At 48.5% G+C, this 20,836-nt stretch overlaps 2 protein-coding genes across 7 annotated transcripts; one reads left to right on the top strand and one right to left on the bottom strand.

Moving 5' to 3' along the window:
* Positions 1-673: 673 nt before the first annotated feature.
* Positions 674-7,154, bottom strand: MAD2L2 (mitotic arrest deficient 2 like 2). 3 transcript variants are annotated; one of them, XM_085080205.1, is made up of 9 exons: positions 7,073-7,154; positions 4,834-4,885; positions 4,485-4,603; positions 3,877-3,948; positions 2,927-3,027; positions 2,717-2,811; positions 2,541-2,614; positions 1,451-1,543; positions 674-1,154 (listed from the first exon to the last, which is right to left on the bottom strand). In XM_085080205.1, exons 2-9 carry the CDS (start codon positions 4,871-4,873, stop codon positions 1,113-1,115), a joined length of 636 nt encoding a protein of 211 aa, XP_084936331.1. In that variant the 5' UTR covers positions 4,874-4,885; positions 7,073-7,154; the 3' UTR covers positions 674-1,112. The 3 variants fall into 3 exon arrangements, with proteins under 3 accessions (XP_084936331.1, XP_084936334.1, XP_084936332.1); XM_085080208.1 differs by lacking the exon at positions 7,073-7,154 and adding an exon at positions 5,532-6,349; XM_085080206.1 differs by lacking the exon at positions 7,073-7,154 and having other exon boundaries at positions 4,834-5,505.
* A 5-nt stretch (positions 7,155-7,159) lies between these two features.
* On the top strand, positions 7,160-20,346 carry DRAXIN (dorsal inhibitory axon guidance protein). Of its 4 annotated transcripts, XM_085080200.1 has the most exons (8): positions 7,160-7,359; positions 7,729-7,817; positions 14,110-14,585; positions 15,930-16,117; positions 16,495-16,606; positions 16,962-17,051; positions 17,288-17,377; positions 19,308-20,346. In XM_085080200.1, the coding sequence occupies exons 3-8, from the start codon at positions 14,126-14,128 to the stop codon at positions 19,418-19,420; spliced, it is 1,053 nt and encodes a 350-aa protein (XP_084936326.1). In that variant the 5' UTR covers positions 7,160-7,359; positions 7,729-7,817; positions 14,110-14,125; the 3' UTR covers positions 19,421-20,346. The 4 variants fall into 4 exon arrangements, with proteins under 4 accessions (XP_084936326.1, XP_084936327.1, XP_084936325.1 ...); XM_085080201.1 differs by lacking the exon at positions 7,729-7,817; XM_085080199.1 differs by lacking the exon at positions 7,160-7,359 and having other exon boundaries at positions 7,680-7,817.
* Positions 20,347-20,836: the final 490 nt, after the last annotated feature.

The raw sequence follows: 20,836 nt of genomic DNA, 5'->3' as shown, positions 1-20,836 counted from the left end.
TTCCTTACCCTTTCTCTAAGTGTGTATGATCAGAATTGTGGCTGCCTTCCTATCCAAAACAGTCCCTTGGTCTTTGAATAAACAGGTAGAGAAGGAAGAGATAAGGAGTCCCTTCAGGCAGCTACCTAACAACACAAGTGCCTTTTAAATGTGCTGGGCTTTTCCCACATCACCTTAGTGCTTTCAAAGGACTTGGTTTGTACTGAGCAGTGTAACCCAATATAAAATGTTAAAGTAGTGTCCAGCCTCCATCTATAGGGTCCTACACTTGTTACCTGGAGGAAGCAGGAGGTGCTGGACAGGCTGTTGTACCAAATTCTCTGACCAACAAGCTGAGCTCACTATGAGCTGTATCTGCCACCCTTATATACCTGGAACCAATGCTAAGGCCATGTTCCATCTCCTCTGACAGGCGTAGGATTAACAGTGTCTCCTTGCCTGTTCTCTGTTAGGAGTGTGTCCACTTGGCAGGTGTCTGTGCTGGACAGACAAATTCCACGTTGCTAATGCCACCTCTGGGTGAAAGGGGAGAGACCAAGGTTGTATAGGCTTTCATAGGAATGGACAGAGTGCACATGTGGGCCAGAAAAGTGGTGGAAGCTCCACAGAAGATAAAAATACTTCCTCACTGAAGAAGGGAGCCTGGTTTTGACAGCACTCAGCCCAGTTCAACTGGGGTAAAACTTAGTATTTATTGAAGACTAATTGGAACAGTCACAGTGGACAGACAATACATAAGGCCTCACTCCCCCTTAGCACAAGTGTTGCTCTCATGGATCATGTGACAGCTCCTTGCTGTCTGTCACTGCCCGTGTGCAGTGGAGCTGCCCTGTTCAGGTGAGAACTGGGGTTGGTAATAAAGCACTGACTCTCCAGGGATGCACTGTAACAACACCTGTACTCTCACATGAGCCAACAAGGGAACAGGCTCTGGCTCCCCATTCCAAGTCAGTTCTATATACAGTGGTAAGAGCACTTGAAATAAAGAGGAAGCAGCTGCTCTACATTCACCCAAAAGGCCAGCTGAAGAGATGGTTATCAAGATACGGTTGGTGACAGATCTTACTCCACTGGAAGATCAGATGAGGCTCGAAGGCAAGGAAGAGTTGAAATCAGGTGCCTTTGTGAGCTCGCTCTTCTACATAAAGCTGCATCTGGAGAGAGAAACAAGCATCAGTCCTGATAGAATACAGATAGGTGAATGGAAAAAAAAAGCCTCCAACAGGCTGAATAGGAGCACTTACACCTTCCCCTATAACCAGGTTTCCCATTTTATTATGAGCATTCTTGCCCTGCTTTGATTACTGGCACAGACATCTGCAAGACTAAGCTACTGCTCAGCAGTATTTGAAGTTGTTACACCTCAGAAAACTGCAGAGCTGGTGTCAGAGCAGACAAAGCTCAGAACTACAGCAGGTTTAGCACCTCTTGGTCAGAATGCTCTGCTCACCTTTAGGATGTCAGATGTCATGGTTTTCAGGGGAATTAGCCGGGGGTCGTGCATGTGCACGTCTTGCTCATCAGCGAGGATCCAAGGGAAATCCTGGGGTGGATACAAGGTGTTACTGGCAGAACCTGGCAGTGCTGGAAGGTGAGCTCCTCCGCAGCACTGGTTCTGGGTTAAGTTGAAAGAGAGACAGAGAGTGGTTGAGGGAAGGAACAAGTAATTCAAACCTTCCACAACAGCAGAATTTAACACTTACACGCTTGGCCCCAACAGCGTAATTCTCTTCAGTTACAACATCAAACTATGAGGTCAACCCACTTTACATGGTGATATCTCACTTCTTTAAAAGATACACTCTCAGCTGTCCTGAGCTGCCATGCCCAGTTCATTACACCAGCATTTAACTGCACCTCCAGAATGCTCAGGGCATGGATTTCCACCCTGCCTCAGAAACCTAAAGGTGGGTCTACTACACCACAAGTTTCCATTAGTAAGCAGTGCAGAGCAGATTTCCATTCTGAAACAACTTTATACATTGCTAGCTTTATTTGTTGTGCCTTAGGACACCTAAAATAACTTGGCTCAGGAAAAGTTTCCCTATATCTAAGCAAGGATTAATTAAAAATAATCTTGCTTCAGAAAGTGTTCTGCACACAGTTTCCTGTAAGATAAAATGTATTTGTGCCCCCAAACCCTGTCATTACTTGAATCTTAGTCTTTCTTGCTCTTTGTACACAATCAGCCATGCACACACAGTGGTGGTGAGGGCTGCTTTTTTGCTTGATTAAATTCAAGTATCTATTCTACACATCTGAGTATTTCTATGTGTCTGAGCAAGCACTGGGCAGTGAGTATTGTTAAAATCTATTTCAAGACTTGAAATTGTCTGCAGTTGTGGCTGTGTGTGGAGAATGTGCTGTCAGCTCACCAGCATAAACCTTTTCACCACATTCAAAGTACAGTTACAATGTGCCTCACGTGACACTAACCTACACATTCAAAATATCTCTCAGCCTTAACCTTAGAGATGTCAAAACTCTGTACTGCCCAGTCTTGGCTCTGCAGCTTCTCACACACAAAGGATATCACTCACCTTTATCACCTGGATCTTTTCCATGTTGCGTGTGGCAGCCTCCCGTGTGTGAACCAGAACTGTGAAGGTGCAACCTAAGAGAAGTGGCAGGATCCAGCTCAGGGGACAGCTCCCAGACGATCAGCCAAGCCAAGCAGTGCCAGGCATTAGGCTGGTTGGATCCAAGTGACATTTACCTGGGGGGTTGTTGTCCAGCACAGCATCACACACGCTGATTTTCAGGATGAAGGCACGCAGTAACTGCTCCACGTGGGACAGCAGGGACTCAGAACTGTGGGGGAGACAGCAGTTGTTACTGGCATGCAGCAAAGGCCTGAAGCTGCTCCCAGAATCTCTCCCACAGCTGGGTGTTGGATGCCATGGGCAAGCAGGAGTGGAAACCTCACCTAATGGAAAGAAGAGGTGGCTGGGTGATCTCAAAGACAAATCTCTCCACGGGGTGGTGCTCTTTATCCAGGATTACAACCACAACTTTCTCCACATCGTTCTGCAGGAACCAAGATAGAAAAATCCCTTCCTTAATACAAGTTGTCTGCTGCTCACAGTGTGCTTTGCATGCTTTGATGCAGTGGGAGTACACTCAGTTGCTGAGGCTCACAGCACAAGCCCTGATCCAAAACCTGAGTTCAGATTATTCTTAGCAATCAGAAAAAATGTTTTTGCAAAGCCATTTCTTGCTGGATGTTAAACTGCCAGCTTGTGGCTAAGGCTGAGGGAGATGAAGAGTGTTAAATTGTATGTTCCTCTAGATCCTGTTTTGGAACAAAGGAGGAAATGCACAGCCATCTCACTGCATCACTCTGGGATAGACACTGACAAAATTAAGATACATTCAGACTGTTGCCCAAACAACAGCTTTGTACAACCACAATTGAAAACCAACCTAATTCCATTTTCTACATGTGCATTAAAATTGTCTGTAAAGAACAAGGTACACAAAACCTGCCAGCAGCCTCCTGAAATGTTTCACCAGTCACACCTTTCTCTTGCAAAAGCTGGAGTCCAGATCTGCCTTTGCTTGTTGGCTCACAGCAAAGCATTCAAACTGTTCTGCCAGAATAGGTGCTTAAACTGGGATGGATTGTAAAGCAGAATGGTAGCATGATACTGGAAATGCACAGACATATGTCCTTGTGTGGTATATGGGCAAGGCAGGGTCTTAACTGCCAGGAAAGGTTGTGATGTTTTTAGTTTTGTTAGGAACTTCTATCAGCTGGTACATTGTATATGGTAAATTTGTAAACAAATGTTGCAATTAAGGTAATATTTTATGTTCTCTTACTTTCTATCAAAACCACTTGCAGTACCTTTGCCCAGGTCCCTGATCTGAGCTCACCTTCTCCAGCAGTGGCTTTACACAGTGCAGTGTGTCCTGGATGTACTGGTTCAGCTCGGGGTGGCAGGACATCTGTAGCAAACACAGGGAAGAGTCAGAGCTGTGTTTGATGTGAGCCAGAACAATGCTAAAAGAGAAGATTTAAACAGAAGCACCAGAGTGTACAAGGCACCCAATTCATGCTTCAAATAGTGGTGAAAAATGTTGAGTTGCCCATTCAAACCAGCAATTCTTTCATGGAAGGGTTAATCAGCTGAGGCAGATCACTGCACCCACAGTTGTTGTGTATCAGGAATGTATACCCAGAACAGCAAATTGGGAATAGCATATTCCAACCACCTCTACTTCCTAGGAAACACGCTTTCCTGTTATCTCACTGCACAGAGCTGGGGAAGCCTTCTACTACTGTTGTCCATGACCTGCTTGTTCCATGAGCACTTGTATCCTCAGCTACAGGGCTGCTCTCTCTTGTGACAGGAACTACATTCTCCTCAAAAATAAGTCAAAAACAATCACTTCCATAGTGTAAGTTTGTTCTGGTGAGTGTTGACTGATCTTTGCTATTTTGCTTGTCCACGTGGCTGTCAGCTTCCAGGAAAATCTCCTACCTGGACAGGTACATTGTATTTTTTCCTCTTCTGAAAGATCCCGATAGGGTAAACTTCTCTGACGTACAAGATGAGGTGAACAGCCACTTCCAGGAATTCTGAAAGAACATCTGCCACAACTGAAAAACAGAAGTAAAGGATGCTGGAATAGGGTGGGGGAAAGCAGAGCAATACCATAGACTCTGAGGAATTTTTTTTACAGGTATTTTTTTCTGCATAAATTTCACCTGCCTCCTCTTAGCTGCAGGAAGTTTAGGGATAGAGCAACCCTAACACAACACTGCCCCAAGCTCAGTGCCAAGGAGGAGCCTCACAAAGGCACCAGTTGCAGCTCAGTACAGCACATTACCTTGCCCAAAGTTAAGGTCCTGCCGTGTGAGAGTGGTCATCTTCCCCAGGCCCTGGAAGTAACCACAAAAGGAATGGTTATCCTCTGGCTCCTGTGTTATTCATCTGGGCAGTTCATGGAGCTATTCACCACAAGACCCAGTGAGAGGTGTGAACAGCCCACATAAGCACAGCATGTCCACCCTCAGGGATTACCAGCAGTGCACAAACCAGTGCTCACACCTCAGGATGAGATATTATCCATAATTTAATTCCTGGGGTTTTCAGTCTCTCTCCCTTTCTGGGACACAGGAAGGTTCAGACTAATACCTTTTAGTAACACAAGAAACACTAGTTTTTTAAAGCTTCATAGTACTTGCCTTTTCTAAGCCCTATCTCATGCTACAACACAAGAACTTCTCAGGTTTTTGGGTTTATTCTAACACCACCACCAAGAAGCATTGCTTGTCCAGGCTTGGAGGTGCATCTTCCACTGACACACCATCACACAGATTAGGTTCTCATCTGCTGCCACTGCCAACAGCTTCCAAGTTTCTCTCTTTAGTCCCAAAGAACCCTGCAGAGCTGCATAATTAAGTCAACATGGACTTTGTCACACAGGATTATGGAATACCTCAGGTTGGAAGGGACCTGTAAGGATCATGGAGTTCAATTCCCAGCTCCTCACAGGACCACTTAAAACGAAACTGTGTGACTTACAGCATCATCCAGCTGCTCCTCGAACTCTGACAGGCTTGGTCTGTGACTACCTCCCCAGGGAGCCTGAAATTTGTGAGCTACAAAAGGCAGCACATTATTGTGACAAATTGTTTCATGTGCCAACAGTCAAACAGCAGACACTGGAGTTCAGCTGCTCAACAGCTTTCCCTGCATAGCAGACTACATGCCTTACACAATTTAAGCAACAGTGTACATAATTATCTATCAGAAACTTTAATTTGTTTCATTATTTTATCCACACTCTCTGCGTGCAAAGAAACTCTGACCACTAACAGCAGCGCTGTTAATGAACTGTAGAGGCATTAAAAGAATGTCTCTGGAGCACCTTGGCTCCACCAGTAGCTCAGGTGTCCTACACAGACTTTTGACAAACTACAGATGTTCCAATCAGCTCTCTACACACTGATTTTCAAGCTGTTTCAGCTGCAACAAAACATGCTTTTCAGACCTACAAAGAATTAGTTCAACCTTCACAAAATAGGGAGCTACTCTCATCCCCATGTTTTAAATCAGTTATACCAGTGTATACAAAGACTTCCTGGAATATTAGTGACCTGCTACATTAAATAAAATTAAGATAGTTAAGCATCTCTTTAGCAACCCACTCACAGTGGCTCTCAAATTAACACAAAAGATCGATAGTATATGATATACAATTCTGGTTTTAAAGGTTTAGGTTCACATCCTCACTTGGCCCCAGTAACCCAAGGGATCCACTCTTCCACGCAGTCACAAAGTTAGAACTAGGCAGCACATGCTCAGCTCAAGGACTGTACAGGCTGGTAGATTATGGAATCACAGAACAGTCTGGTATGGAAGTTCATTTTATTACAACACCCTGACAGAGGCAGAGCCACCTTCCACTATCCCAGGCTGGTACTAACTCCATCCAGCCTGGCCTCGGACACTTCCAGTGACGGGGCATGTCATGGAACTGTATTCCACCACCCTCCCGGGCTATCACCAGGGCTCCCGCAGTAGCCCAGCACAGCGGGCACAGGCCAGCCCAGCAGCCCGGACGTGCCCTGCAGCGCCTGGGCTACCGGAGTCACCCCGCTCCGGTGTCACATCGCCCGAGCACAGGGCAGGGCAGAGAGCGATGGATCCCTCGAGCGCCCCGATCCCCTCAACGCACGGCACCGCCTGTCCCCGGCATTCCCCAGCCGGGAAGCTCCCGTTCGCTGCCGCTCCCTCCCCGCACGGGGCTCCTCGCACGGCACCGGCACCCACTGCCGGCCCGGCCCGCCTCAGCGCGGCCACCAGCTGCCCCGTGTCCGCCCAACGCTCCCTTCCGTCCGGTGTCCCCCTCCCGCTGTCCCCTCCCGCCCCGCTGTCCCCTGTCCCCGCGCTGTCCCCTGCCGCCCCGCTGTCCCCTCCCGCCCCGCTGTCCCTTCCCGCCCCGCTGTCCCTTCCCGCCCCGCTGTCCCCTGTCCCCGCGCTGTCCCCCCGCTGTCCCTTCCCGCCCCGCTGTCCCTTCCCGCCCCGCTGTCCCCTGTCCCCCCGCTGTCCCCGCTCCCTACCGGCCCCGCCGCCCGTCACGCCCGCCCAGCGCGGGAGGAGCGGCGGCGCGCGCGGGTGACGTCAGGGCGGGGCGGGCGAGCGCCCCCCGGCGGGCGGGAGGAGCGGGCGCGGGGCTGTCCCGCTGCCCCCGGGGGTCCCGGCGATCCCGCGGCTCCCCCGGCACGGCACGGCGGGGCTGGGGCTCGGGGCGGGCAGCGGGGCACGCTGAGCGCCCGGCGGCTCTCCCACCCCATGAGCGTAACGCGGGGGAGCCCCGCGGGGGCGCGGAGCCCGCCCTGCCGCGCAGGTGAGCGGGGGGCACCCGCCGTCCCCCGTTCCCCCCCAGCCCCGGCTGCCACGCCTTTGTCTCCGTCCTTTGTCTGCCCCGTCCGTGCCCGGGGCAGGGAGCGCTGCTGCACCCTGCGCTCCCGCACCCACCTCCTCCTTGCCGCCGGGCACCCCCGCACCCCGCGCCCCCGGAATGCCCCTGCACTCCCCCTGTCCCCCTCCCCGCTCCGCCCCTCCCAGCCCCACCTCCTCCCGCACCATGCACCCCTGTCCCCCGGGATTCCCGACGTCCCCCGTTCCTCTCGACATTCCCCCACTGCCTTCCCCCTGTCTCCTCCTCCTCCTCATCCTCCTGCTTTCGGGTTTGAACACCCCTTGCCCCCCGCAGACCTGCCTCCCCTCCGCCGCTCGCACAGCTCTGCCCTGCCTTGCCCTGCGCTGCCTGCCGGGCTCTGCCACACCGGGACCTGCGGACAGGTAGGCAGCGCTTCTCGCGCCGTGCTCACCCCGCCCCGGGGCCGCCGGTGGATGCTCCGCTGAGCTGATTCCCCTCTGCTGTCGCAGGGACCGGGGAGGAGTGGGGGACACTTTCCCACTTTCCGTGCGCCCCGGAGGAGACAAAGAGCGGGGCTGACGGGGATGCCCGGTCCTGCCGCCGTCGGGATGCGCGCGGAGCTCCGGTCGCGGCGGCATCGCTCAGCGGTGCGGGCGAGCACCGAGCTCGGACAGCGCCGGGGCCGGGGCGCGGTGCCTTCGGCCAGACCTATTGTCACCCGTGCCGGGGAGCGAGCTCCGGGCTCTTGCGCTCCCGCCGCGGTTCTGCCGCCCGGATCGCCTCCGTGCCGTGCGCCTCGCGGGGATGCGCGGCTCGGGCTCCGGGGCTCACGTCCCACCACCCACTGCGGGTCCCTGCTACTTCGGATACTCCTGCGAGCTCCCTCCCCAGATCGCTCTCCCCCTCCTTGGAAACAAAGTCGCCTCGGACAGAGGCGCTGTCTCTCTCGCAGGGCCTGAGCCCCCCGCACACCCCAGGGGTACATCCCGGCTCCGAGCCAGGGATGCCGAGGGGTGAGGGAAGCTTTTCCCACCGAGTCATTGTGTTTACAGAGCCGCGCAGCCCCTGGGTACCCGCGGCTCGTTCTCTCTTCATCCTCTGTTGATAGAAGTGAGATCTCATTTCTGAATTAAATCAATTTGGCATCAGTTAATGGCTTATTACAGCTAGTAATTCATCACGTAGAATTTAAGTGACACTTATCCAATTCACACCTGAAGTCTTCTGTCAACCAGAGGGTTTAATGGAAGTGGTTTTGTATTCCCGTCTCCTCTCCCTTGCAGAAGGAGGCATTAATTCTATGCGTGTGCTTCAAAGTGAGAATGTCGTGCAAGGAAGAATGTTGAAAGCACAGCCTAACTGTTCTGCCAGTCGGGACATATCTGTGCCTCCCCCCAGAGCAGATCAGGGCAATTCTGCCTCATTCTTCCCCTGTCACACTGGCGGGTACTTTCCGGCTGGGTGAGCAATGACCTTTGCTATTGATTGTGTCCCATTTGTCACCTGGCATTGTGCATGAAACCGAAGAGTTTTCTCTGCCGTGCCGACAGCAAGCGACTATATCTTGGATGCTAATCTCAGGCTCGTTGCTATTTTAATCTCATTATTGGGTAGAGTAGACTCTGTTTGATAGCAGGTCGCCTGTGATGGCTGTGTCAGCCACTCTGCGAAGCCCCAGAGGGAAGCAGAGCAGAGGGTACTGCATATTTATTCATGGGCCCCTCTTCCCCTTCAGTGCAGTGACTTGCTGAGCTGCTCTGTCCCTGGAGGATGTTGTGCTGGGAAGCTCTCAGGGCAGGTCGGGCTTGGCTCAGGAGGAAGGATGGCACGGCTGTGCCTAGGGGCTTGTAGTGACCTGAAGGTGTCCAGTGTCCACCAGAGCTGGGCTGCTGGAGCTCAGCAGGAGCTCAGGCAGCTCACAAACCAGGGCTGCAGGAGAGGGAGTTCCCTGGGTTGTGCTGTGGTCACTTTTGTCCTGATCAGGAGGGCAAAGCACAGGCTGTCAGCCAGAGCTGACCAGTGAGGGGAGTTCCAGCTCCAGCCTTTCAACTAATACTGAGTGAATCAAGTTTCAAGTGGTCACTGTATATGAATTGCCTCAGGGAGAGGCTTTGTGAAGGCACAGGGGCAGCTACAGCTACTACTTAAACCCCTGCAAGCCTGAATCTCTATGCCCTGTCTCTTGAGCCACTAATGCAATTGGTACATTGCTGAATTTGGCCCTTTCTATGTTGGACTGCTGTCTGGGGATGGAAAAAGTGAGAGAAAACAACACAGGTAAGGAAAAAACAGATGTTTCAAAGGGCAAGGTGGGGATTCAGGTAGCCTAAATATCTGCAGAGAAGAAATATCTCGCATCACAGTCATGAAGGACAAAGAAACTGTGGAGTCAGGCAAATATGAAAGGCAAGGTAGGGAGGAATGGTGATGATGGAAACAGGAAACCTAAGAAAGCAGGGCAGCTCTGAAAAGGAACACAAAAGGACTGGAGATCTGTGAGCAGGGAATTCTGCTGTTCTGTCATCCCAAGGATGTCTGGGACAGCAGCAAGAAAAATTAAAATTCTTTACAAATCAAGTATGCAAGAAGTGTTGGAAAGAATAAAAGTGTTAGTATGTTTGCCCTGGAGAAGAAAAGAGAAGGGTGAGTATCACCTGCCTGCTTTGGGAGATCCCAGAAAGCTGGGATTGAGCCTTTAGAAATGGGAAAGTCTCTTGGCAGATTGTTTACGAAGCTTCCCAGCATTTGCCTCCAGAAACAGAAAAACAGATGGAAAGAGACTCAGCAGGGAAGTGAAATCTCATTTATCTGCACAATGCCATCCTCCTGGCTCCAGCCAGCTCTCTGCATGTCAGCCACCATAGAGCCTACCCAGTCCATTCTGCTCCAGGCCTTCCCAAGCCCATCCATCACCCCATGGCTTCTTATTTACAGGGAGCCTGGCACAGGAAGCTGGCTTTATTGTCTGTCATCCCTGCCACACAGGCACATACATACAACACCCATGTAGATGCACATACACTTGGTGTATTGCTGCAGCATGGGCTTGTCTAGAGTCCAGGAAATCTTTACACACGTCTGCCAAAGTCTGAGCTTATCAGAGCTAAAAAGAAATCTGGCCTAGCACACATGCTTGGGTCCAGCTTGATTCAGCCCTTGAGCACACTAACTGCATCAAGGTTCTTCACAGTCTCTCGGTTTAAGGTTTTGTTCGTCTTAGCTGCGACATGATAAACATAATTTGAAAAGTTAAAGCTAGGACTGTCAGGTATCATGTTTTAAGTGAGATATGTGAATGAATGTAGATGATCTGATGTTCCTGCTTTGTCAAATACAAAACAAATAAAGCAGGGGCAGTTTCAAAGTTTATTTCAGAGCCAAGGTGACACAACTGTATTTATAGGGGGGAAACATGCGTGAATTTCTGTGTATCTGCTCAGTGCATGGCTGCCTTGCAGGATTATGAGCAGAGAAATAGCAATTATATGAATGAGTCCAGAGAGAGAGAGAGACTTCCTGCAGGGAAGGTTATCCAAGATGCAAAAAACCCCCTGATTTCTCTTGCAGGATTGTAACCATCCACTGCCAACCCAAAATGGATCAGAAATAGTGGCTGGAAGACAGCACTGCTACTCACTGCCCAGCCCTGAGCCTGTACCCTGGGCAGCTCTGAGACCTTATCTTTGCTGTACAGGTGTTCTTGTGAGAGGCAGATTTGCTACCTCAGGTGTCTTGTAGTCCTGAGGGTCTATAAAGGCAGTGCAGGTGGAGAGGTGGAGCAATAGCCATGTAGGTCTGATGTGAAGAACGATGGGCAGCTAAACCTGGCAAATACTCCATCTATTTCCCTTACTAATATATGAACCCTAAGAAGAGGATGAATTCTGGGCTTTGTTGTAACATGTGTGTTTGTTTATGGCAATTTAGGAGATGCAGCTCCTCACAAGGCCAGACTTCTTTCTGCCTGGTGTGTGTCTCAGGTAGAATTTCACCCTTTGCAGGGTGCATCAGCAGTGTGAGAATCTTGCTGTCACCTACATCAACTCGTCTAGGGCTAGCAGGGACTCCTTTTGTGGACTATGGCCCTCCTAGAAAAGAGGGTGAAGTTTACTTTGGTGTTCAGCCATTGAGGAACCTGAGCATTGAGAACTAGGAAGGCTGTTGTGTTATCTGTCTTTTGTAAGAGTGAATTCTGTAGGATAGGAAAAATGAAGGAGGTATGAATTGGTTTCTGGAATTAAAGATATATCAGGACATGGAAACAAGGGGTTAGGAGAAGGCTGGGACTGCTTTGCCTCTAGCACAGCAGTGTTGAATTAACCCAAAACTTGTCCATGCACTGATTTGGTTTAGCAAACAGCTCAGAGCTCCCCTGACAACAGTACATTACAGGTAATTATCTGCATTATTAATGCAAGATTCCCAGTGACAGTGATATTAACCTGTCTGCTCTGCCAGTGCAGACATGAGGCAATCAGAAAGCTGCACTTTCATCCTGGTTCGTGCCAACAAGACAGCTGGGCAGCTTAAATAAATGCCCCCTCCACTTTGAAGCAGACCTTCTGTTTAACTGCCCTGCAGCATTTAGCTGCCTCCCAGCTCCTGCTGAAAATCAGAATGTGTCTGTCAGGTCCATCATCAAAGGGCCATGTCTGTGACAGTGAGATTGGAGACACCCTTGCGTTCTCTTTGCACTTGTTCTCTACTCTTGGTATTTTGCCTACAGATGAAAAGGTAAGATGCTCTTTCTAGCTCTTTGAGTTGTTCTGAGTGATGTCTTAATCCAGCTGGTTTGCTCTGGTTCTTAGAGAGAAAATCCCAGGGAAAAAACAAATGACCCCATGCAGAGCTGTGTGTTGCTGGGTTGCTATTTTTTCCACTGGTTTTGAAGAAGAACTTCAAATGCTTTTTTAAAATAGATTTAGCTGTCAGTCTGGTTTTCTTTTGTCCAGGTAGTTGCCAATAAAATAGTATTTCTATCATTATGCCTTCAGTAAGTGAGCTTCCCAGTGCCTCCTAAATCAGTCCTCAAGGAACAGTTTATTGTCCTTTATGGCCAGTAGAAAGACCTGCCTTTTGGACACTACATGAAAAGAAGGCCCCTGTGCTGCCTGCCTCTTTCCTGGGAATGGCTGAACTGAAAACTTGTTCCCAGGCTAAGAGCAGCAACAGAGAGGAGTCTTGCAAAGGCAGGATCAGCTGGTGAATGCATGAGCAGGTTTTTTTCAATTAACAGGGTGAAGGCATCTCCCTCTAAACTCTCAGTCGCTGGGCTGCTGTGATGGTAGAGCTTTCACTGACTCAAAATTCTACACATCTGACTCTCAGGTTGAAAGAAAAGAGGGAGAGAAGAGCCCAGGGTGTTCCTAGGGTGTCTTCCGTCAACTCCCTGCAAAGGCTAAGAATTGGCCTCAAAGGCTGTTACCTGCTGTCCTTCACAGGTGACAGTGGCTGGTCAAGCAGAAAATCACCTGAAGAATGGAGTATGAGCCCTTGTAATTAAGCAGCAAAGTGGTTTTCCTGGTGAACAGATGGAAATCAGGTGCAGGCAAGGGCTGAGGTGCAGGAAAGACTGGGATGAGATTGAGTGAAAAGCTGTGGCTGTAACTGTGTGACTATTTCTCAAATGTAATCACAGGCCTGGTTTTCTGGCAGTCAGTATCCCTGGTAACTCTGTTTTTAACCATGTCTTCATGCTGCCTAGAGAGAGAGGGAAAGTCTGGAAAAACCACTAGAAATGCTGCAAATCCCTTTCCCCGTTTTGTGAGAAAGGATGGGAGAATGACTGAATAACTTAATTACAGAATGCTCTGACTTGTGTAACGTCCCAAAGCCATGTCTGGTAAGACAGATACAGGGATGAAGGAAGACCCCCAGAAATATGACAGTGAGGCAGAAAGAATGAGAACAGTCTGCAGCCACTGTGCTGGTGGACTCAATGAAACTTGTTCTTGGGACTTAAATTACCCTCCCAGTGACATCCTTGCCTGGTGACCTGTGCAGGATCAAGGAGGGAAAGTGGGACAAGCAAGAGAAACCTCAGTCTGCCTCCCTGCCCCTTGTCCTTAGACCAGCATCCCCTGCTCTGCTGACAGCCTTTTTATTTCCCTGCTATGCCATGAAGTATCAGCACAAAATTCCCAGTGTTTTTTCTTCCCTTGACCAATTCCAGCTACCCTGAAGCAATACGTGAGCACGTGCGAAAGTCTCTGTCTTGAGCTGCTCAGGGCTGTCGCTGGTCCTGTGAGGCCACCATCTGCCCCCAGTTCTGTTCATCTTGACATCTTCATTGCAAGGAAGCCAGCTGTGAGGAGGGGCCAGTGGCCCTGGCTCAGGATGCCAAGCTGGCAGCAGACAGCCCTGGCTGGGCAGCCCGTGTTGTGCCAGAGCTGTGGGCAGAGCTGACCCCCCCAGCCCCTCAGATGGTGGGCTGTGAATGGGAGGGTAGGGGGGCTAGTGAGGAATCAAAGGGAAGTGTCCTATTGATTGATGGCCTCATTTGCACATGAAACTGGGACCTCTCAGCCCTGCAGGCCCTGCACATGTGTCTCAGCTGCTGTAACCAGGGCTGGGAGGAGATAAGCAAAGAGGGAATCACTTGCTTCCAGCTCAGGATACCGTAATGGTTTTCATCTAAGTGTCCTAGGACTCAATCTTGATGGCCTTTACAGTTCCTAAGTGTTGGTTGCTAATTTTTTTCTTTTTTAATTGCAGGTGAGGCAGAGCACCTATGATTATGGAAACTTCCATCTTCTCTTCTTTCCTTTTCCTGTGCATGCTGCTTCTTTCTGACATCAGTCTTGCAGTCTCCCTGAACCCTGGCACAAAGCTCAAAAATGTCCCAGAGAACAACAACCACCTTCAAAACCAAGAGATGTGGCTGCAGCAGCCCAGAAGTGGTCACCACCACAGGCAAGGCTTGGCCAAGAAGGAGAAGGTCCATGCCATGCCTTTGAGAGGGCAGCTGGCTGGGGAAGAGACCCTCAAGATGGGCAGTGGAGCTTCAGCTGTGGAAGAGCTGGTGGCAGAGGGACAGCCAGCAGCCCTGAAACAGAACAAGGATGTGTTCCTGGGGTTTGAGTTGCCATATCCTGAGAAGGAAAACCAGGCCCCGGGCTCTGAGAAGGGAAAGAAGCAGAACCGAGAGCATCGTCGGCACAGCCGCAGGGATAGGCTAAAACACCACCGAGGTATTTGAGCTCCAGAGGAAGCTGGGGCTGGTGGATCACTGGAAATGAGTGTCTCTTGTGTGAGGGCAAGAAGATGAAGCTGTGGTTGAGCCCCGTGGGTGTGTGGAGGGTGTGGGGTTGTGTGCCTGCTCCGGGGAGAAATCTGCCGAACAAAAGAGGCACAAGAAGAAAGGGGAACTGCAGAACCAGAGAATTTTAGTGCTGGCTGCAGTTTTGTGACAATGACCTGGTTTGTCTTGCAGGGGGAGCTCTGAGAGTCCCTAAGTCTTGAGGGGTTGTTTTGGGGTGGCCTGCTTTGTTGGGTTTTTTTTCCCTTTATAGCAAATGGTCTAATTGGGAAACAAATATGTCCAAGCCATGCTCAATCTCTCCACTGACTTCAAAAAATGACCAGAATTGGAAAGAGCACAAACCCCTTATTTTGCTTTGAACACCAATTTCTTCTCACCAGAGCTTGTATTCTTCTATGTTTATGCTGAACTACAAAAAAAATCTGATTTTGCCTATGTGAAATTGCACTGATACCTTTAAAATGTTGCTTGTTTTTGACTGGGACTGCTTTCCTTTGCAGGTCAAGTTGTGGGAGTGTGTCTGTGGTGTGAGCTCAGTGTGGTAAACCTTGAGTTCTGTTAAAGTGAGGCAATTTGTGTCAATCTACACTATGTGACAAGCTGGGTGTCACGTCCTTGAGTTCCACCTATCACTCCTCCCTGCCTCAGTAAGAAGAGCTCTATTGTTTTTTCAGGAGACCAACTAAACAGCTTGTGTTAGCAATATAGAAGAATATGCAACAAAGCTGGTTTGGAGCAATATTTGCAGACTAAAAACAAGGCTTATTTCTTGAGGTTAATTTAAGGTCTATATTTAAATTAATACTTATGAAGAAGAGGGATAAATCTGTGAAGATTGTATTTTCAAGTTAGGTAGGTCCTGACTTGAGCTCAACCAAAAAAACTCAATGCTAAAATCAAATAAGAATGTGCTCACATGTATTTGCAACAGCTTCATCCATTGGTTTAAAAATGGTTAAACAGGTACATTTTGTACTCTTGAAACCAGAAAAAGACACCTTTTGCTTCTTAAGCAAGAGCTAGACATATCTTCAGGAAGGTGAGATTATGTATTATGTATGTCTTAAGTGTGTAAAAATCAAGCTGCATATACTCTGGACCTGATTTATCACTTTAATTGCTCATTACTGTTTTACACTGGTCTGAACAGCAGCCCAGGGTCATGGAACAGTGGCCAGTGACTGGATGAAATGTGAATTCCTTTGACTAGAATCTGTCACATGGAGAAAAGGGATGAGAAAGGAAATGCCACTGTGCTTGTTGCCCTCTGCAGGGAGGACTTCTGATGCTGGGCCAAGCTCCCTGTACAAGAAACCGAAAAGCTTTGAAGAACAGTTTCAAAATCTTCAGGCAGAGGAAGCTACAAGTCTGACTCCCACCATGCTCCTCATTACTGCACTGGACACAGCTGTTTCCACAGAAGAGCCTCCTGTTCTTCCAGCCACCTCACCATGGTCAGAGGTAAAGAGACACCTGGGAACTGTTCTGTACCTCCAAGCCTTGCCTCTCCCTCAGCTATCCAACTTCACTGAGTTTCAAGGACCAGAGAGACTGTAGGAGCCCTTAGCTGAAGAGCCAGCATGTCCCAATGCTTGTTGCTCATCTTTTGTTCTCACACAGAAGCAGTGGAAACTTCCCTCTCGGCTTCAGCCTCAACAAGGGAAAGCTCTTCCCTTTTGAAAATGAGATGCCAGGAATCCCCAGTGGACAAGGGAGGAGGGGAGGGGGAATCATAAAGCCTTTTTAAATGTCTAAAAGCACCATGAAAATTTGCAAATACGTCAGTGTCTCTACAGAAGTGTAATCTGTTGTCTGTCTGGTTTTTTTGTGGTTTGCAGGCTCGCCTCAGGCAAGATGGGGATGTGATGCCCACCTTAGACATGGCACTCTTTGACTGGACTGATTACGAGGATCTCAAACCAGACATGTGGCCTTCTGCTAAAAAGAAAGGTGCTAAACCTCCCTATTCTCTTCCCCAAAAGTCATCCTGTAAGGCTTGTCAGTGGTTAGTGTTCACAGATGTGCTGAAGGACATGAGATCACAGTGGTGGGGAAAGAGGGAAGCAGCATAATGCTGATTGTGGTTTGTGCTCAGTTTCAGAATGTTTCTCATTTCGGATTTCAGTTTGAGGGCAGAGGAAAAATGATAGATGGAGAGCTGAGAAATAAGGAGGCGATTAGACTATGAAGGTTTCGAGTTCAAACTCTTGAAATCTGAGGCTCTTTTTACCCTGGAACAATATACTCTCCAAAATGAAAACACTAGTATGAAATTTTCTATCAGTCTCTTTTTCTTTATCCATAGAAAAACGCCGCAGTAAGAGCCCCAACAGTGGAAATGAAACTGTGACAGCTGAAGGAGAGCCATGTGATCACCACCTTGACTGCCTCCCAGGTCAGCATCAGCTTGGCAGAGTCATTCTCCAGACATGAGATGCTTGAAATCTAGCTCAGGTTCTAAGACTTGCATCCTGATTTCTACTGCTGATAGGAAATAGTATGCAAGGGAAGGGCAGAGGCTCTCCAGGCATGTTGTGGGACCAGATGATGTCTGTAGGATGGAGCTGTCACAGGTAGCCCTACAGCTAAGGGGATACCTGAGCTGGGCTGACCCCTGGTCCTCTGTTTTAGGCTCTTGCTGTGATTTGCGTGAACATCTCTGCAAACCACACAATCGAGGCCTCAACAACAAGTGTTATGATGACTGTATGTGCACTGAAGGTGAGTCCAGCTCTTTCCTCCCCCACTTTGTAGCTAGTGTTGACTTGGAATAGTGGTTTGTATGTGAAAGCAGGAGCCAAGCTGTGCTGCTCTTAGCCTTTCTCTGCCACTGACTGATAGTGTGACTGTTGAGTTTTCTAGGATATCTTATTTTCCCTCTTGAAAACAACACTCCTGGTGTCTACAAACCTAACAGAAGAAGCCACAATATATTTACACTTCAATGGTGCTTTCAAGTATCACAGGCTATGAAAACAGACTGTTTTGTATGACCTTGTTCCTAACATGGCATTCCCAAGTTAATTTCAGCTGAGCTTGTAGCAGTTTAGTAGATGTGGGAAGGACAGAGTCTTTTGTTTCTTAAAATTCTTTCTGAAGAATCCCCAGCAGCCCTTACTAGGCAGGTAAAATTATGAAGATATTAAAAGACACTCTTCTAGTCTGAACATGCTCATGATCAGCTTCAGGCACTGAGTCTTGTCTGCCAGAACAAATCTGATTGCCAAGTTTTGTGACCTGTATTAGGTACCCAGTGATTTGAGCAGGCTGTTCACCTACTTTTTACTCAGTTTAACAGGCAGCTTTCCTGGAGCTGCAATGTTAAATGATAATCTTCACCTTGGCCATGTTGTGTAACACCTTAAGGTCCTAATCAGAGATGACTTTCTGATAGATTAGCCTAGAAAAGTGTTTCTGCAATCCTTAATGAGGCTGCCCCAGGCCCTGCTTTATCCTTAAGCTAGTTGTAAGTTGATAGCAAATGTGCATCCTCTGTAACATAAAAAAGATCCCCAGAGATGGAAGATCCAGATAAGACAGACCAGAGGCTAAGATAACAGCAGAGCTCTGATCTTGTGTGCTCTCCTTCTAGGAGGCCAGATTGCCCTGGGGTGATTGGTAATGAGGGGCACAAACCCAACTTTTTAAGGTAGCTGATCTCAGTGTAGCCCAGGGACATCATCTGGGTCTCCAGTGTACAACCAAGGACAGTTTTGGGCTGTCTCATTACAAAAACTATAAATCCTCAGCCTCCCCTGCTCAGGGGATGCTGGCACTGTTGCTATCTGCTGCCTGTTCTGGAAGTTAAAAGAGCTGCAGTTTCTAGAATGATCAAATCAGCTCCTGCCAACCCCACTGACCAGATCCTGTACTACTGAAAAGCAGAGTTTTCATGAGAATTATTTACTCATAGGCTGTACCCTGTCTGGCCCAACTAGCTGTGTGTTCTGGTGTAACAAAGACAAGAAACACCACAAAATCAAGCTATTGGTGCCAGAAAACAATTAGTTACCATGACCAGAGGCTCCCATTGCCTTCCACTGCCATGGGAGAATATGTACTAATGCTTTTTACAATTAAAATGTCTTTTTTTCCCCTTCACATTCACCAGTGCTATATTAGCTAGCTTCCTCCAGAGCCTGCACTTTAAACATCTAAAACTGAGAAACTGAAGGAGATGAGCAGTGGGCTTTAGATCAGACCTCCCAGTAATAACACTTCAAAGTCTCTTCCCTTCTCTCTTGAAGCTTCAGGGAAATAAATAGCAAGGGGAGGTCCCTAGCCATTGCTGCTGCACATTAAGTCGATAGTAATTTCCCAATGGAGAGATCACTTAGACAGTAATGGGAAGTAATAGGGGGAAACCAAGCAGGGCTTCCATAAAATCGCTGGAAACAATTGGAGTAATTCATTGGTATTTCAAGAAGCCAGTGAAACCTGCCTGAACCAATGAATCCCAAACCAGAACAGAGAGCCAAACAGAATGCCAGAGAGCAACATGCCCTGTCTGCGGGAGGCATTTCTCTGCCACCCCATTTGACAGAGCCCTGGGACTGTCCCCAGTGCAGCAGGATGTGAGGCAGAGAGGTAGTTGGTGTTGCTGCTGTGGTGAGCCCTGGTCCCTCCTCACTTCTGCATGTCTTTTCCATAGGGCTGCGCTGTTATGCCAAATTCCACCGGAACCGAAGAGTGACCCGGAGGAAAGGGCGCTGTGTGGAGCCTGAATCAGCCAATGGAGAGCAGGGATCCTTCATTAATGTCTAGGAGGGTGGGACTCCTGCCTGCACGGTCAGGAGCTGGGGTCAAACTGTTTATACCTAGTAATGGGAAGTAGAGGAAAAAGTTGAGCAAATGACTGAAGTTTCAGACTCTGAACATGCCAAGTCCCAGCTAGACTGAAACTCCTGTTTGTTATAAATAGAGTGGCATCAGCCTTTTCCATAGCAGGACTGCATTTCCCCTCCCTTCCCTCAGCACATTCCTCCATTGAATTGAGTCCACTTCTCCCAGTTAGTAAGCTATGATCATGACTTCCATTCTGATGGTCCTGGCAGGAAAAGGCTCTGCAGTTTCATCTCCTCTCAACAGAGGCAAGATGTGGAAGATCCTTCAGGGCGAAGGGGTTATGGGCTTAAACTTTATCCCTTAATTAATGCTTGAGAATAAAGGTAGATAGATCCTCCTCAAGGAATGTAGGTTCCTAGAGGAGAGGAAACTTGTAGCATCCAGGTGGAATCAAAGATGGGAAATCGATCAGCAGGAAGCTGCTTGCCTAGGTGAGAGAGGATCCTCTGACAGACCTCTTGCTCTGTCCCTTTTTCATTGCTCCAGACAATGCTGTTACACACTCCCTAGCTGTTACACACTACCCCTTCCTACTTGTCATCTCTGGGACCATCCAATCCTACTCCATCCTTCCTTCCTTTCTTGCTTTCAGAGAACCACCTGGTTTCTGCAAGGATGTGGCAGGACATCCCAGCCTGCAGCCCTCACTTGTTTAGCTATCCTGCCAGGTCTGTTATTTTAAATGATTATTTTTAGGAGCTTTCTGGGGAAGTGATAGTTTTCCTAGTGAGCCAAAAATAAAGTTTTTGGTAACAGGAGATAGGGACAGGCTGTTCCATTGTAGTAAATCCTGTGACATGTTGCATGTGTGTTTCCATGATATGTAAATAAAGATACGATGGATATCCTTTGTGCAACTCTTCTGCTTTTTTGACTGCACCCAAGGATGTGGAGGAGCCAGGAAAGCCTATAAGGTCAGCAGGTAGCACTGATGACTTGAGGTAATCACACAGAACAATTGTGCCACTGGCAGAAAAATTTCTCCGCCCAAGGTTCCCTGTATCCTCACTCAAATTGCAGATAACAGTTTCTGCCTGGTGTCGCCAGCCAGATGTTTTAAACTTCTTTATATCAATATTTAATTATTGGCTTCAGTGATATATTGGAGCAACAAAGGCTACCTTATGTTATCCTGAAGTAGTGGTAGCTGGTAAAGATGTTCTTTGCTACTGCTGACACCCCAATACCCTGACTTCTGTGGGGGTTTCTGTATTCTGTATTCAAGAGCCTGGAGATGTATAGCACTTTCTGTAGGAATAAAAATATTAATTGTGGTGCTGTGGACAGAATCCTCTTTACACAGCTTCCCAAAACCCCCTGTGTTCCATTTAGTTA

This window comes from Lichenostomus cassidix, chromosome 21, assembly GCF_008360975.1.
Source record: "Lichenostomus cassidix isolate B80296 chromosome 21, HeHo_3.0, whole genome shotgun sequence".
Taxonomy (NCBI): Eukaryota; Metazoa; Chordata; class Aves; order Passeriformes; family Meliphagidae; genus Lichenostomus; species Lichenostomus cassidix.
Note: the sequence above shows the minus strand (reverse complement) of the source record. Positions and strands in the feature narration are given on the sequence as shown.

Excerpts from the sequence above, each read along its gene's own strand:
- MAD2L2 (XM_085080205.1), bottom strand. The coding sequence starts at position 4,873 with ATGACCACTCTCACACGGCAGGACCTTAACTTTGGGCAAG. Across the intron at positions 3,028-3,876 it reads TAAAGCCACTGCTGGAGAAG|AACGATGTGGAGAAAGTTGT; the intron begins GTGAGCTCAGAT and ends TGGTTCCTGCAG. Across the intron at positions 2,615-2,716 it reads GCTGGACAACAACCCCCCAG|GTTGCACCTTCACAGTTCTG; the intron begins GTAAATGTCACT and ends CACTTCTCTTAG.
- DRAXIN (XM_085080201.1), top strand. The coding sequence starts at position 14,126 with ATGATTATGGAAACTTCCATCTTCTCTTCTTTCCTTTTCCTGTGCATG. Across the intron at positions 14,586-15,929 it reads TAGGCTAAAACACCACCGAG|GGAGGACTTCTGATGCTGGG; the intron begins GTATTTGAGCTC and ends TGCCCTCTGCAG. Across the intron at positions 17,052-17,287 it reads CCACCTTGACTGCCTCCCAG|GCTCTTGCTGTGATTTGCGT; the intron begins GTCAGCATCAGC and ends CCTCTGTTTTAG.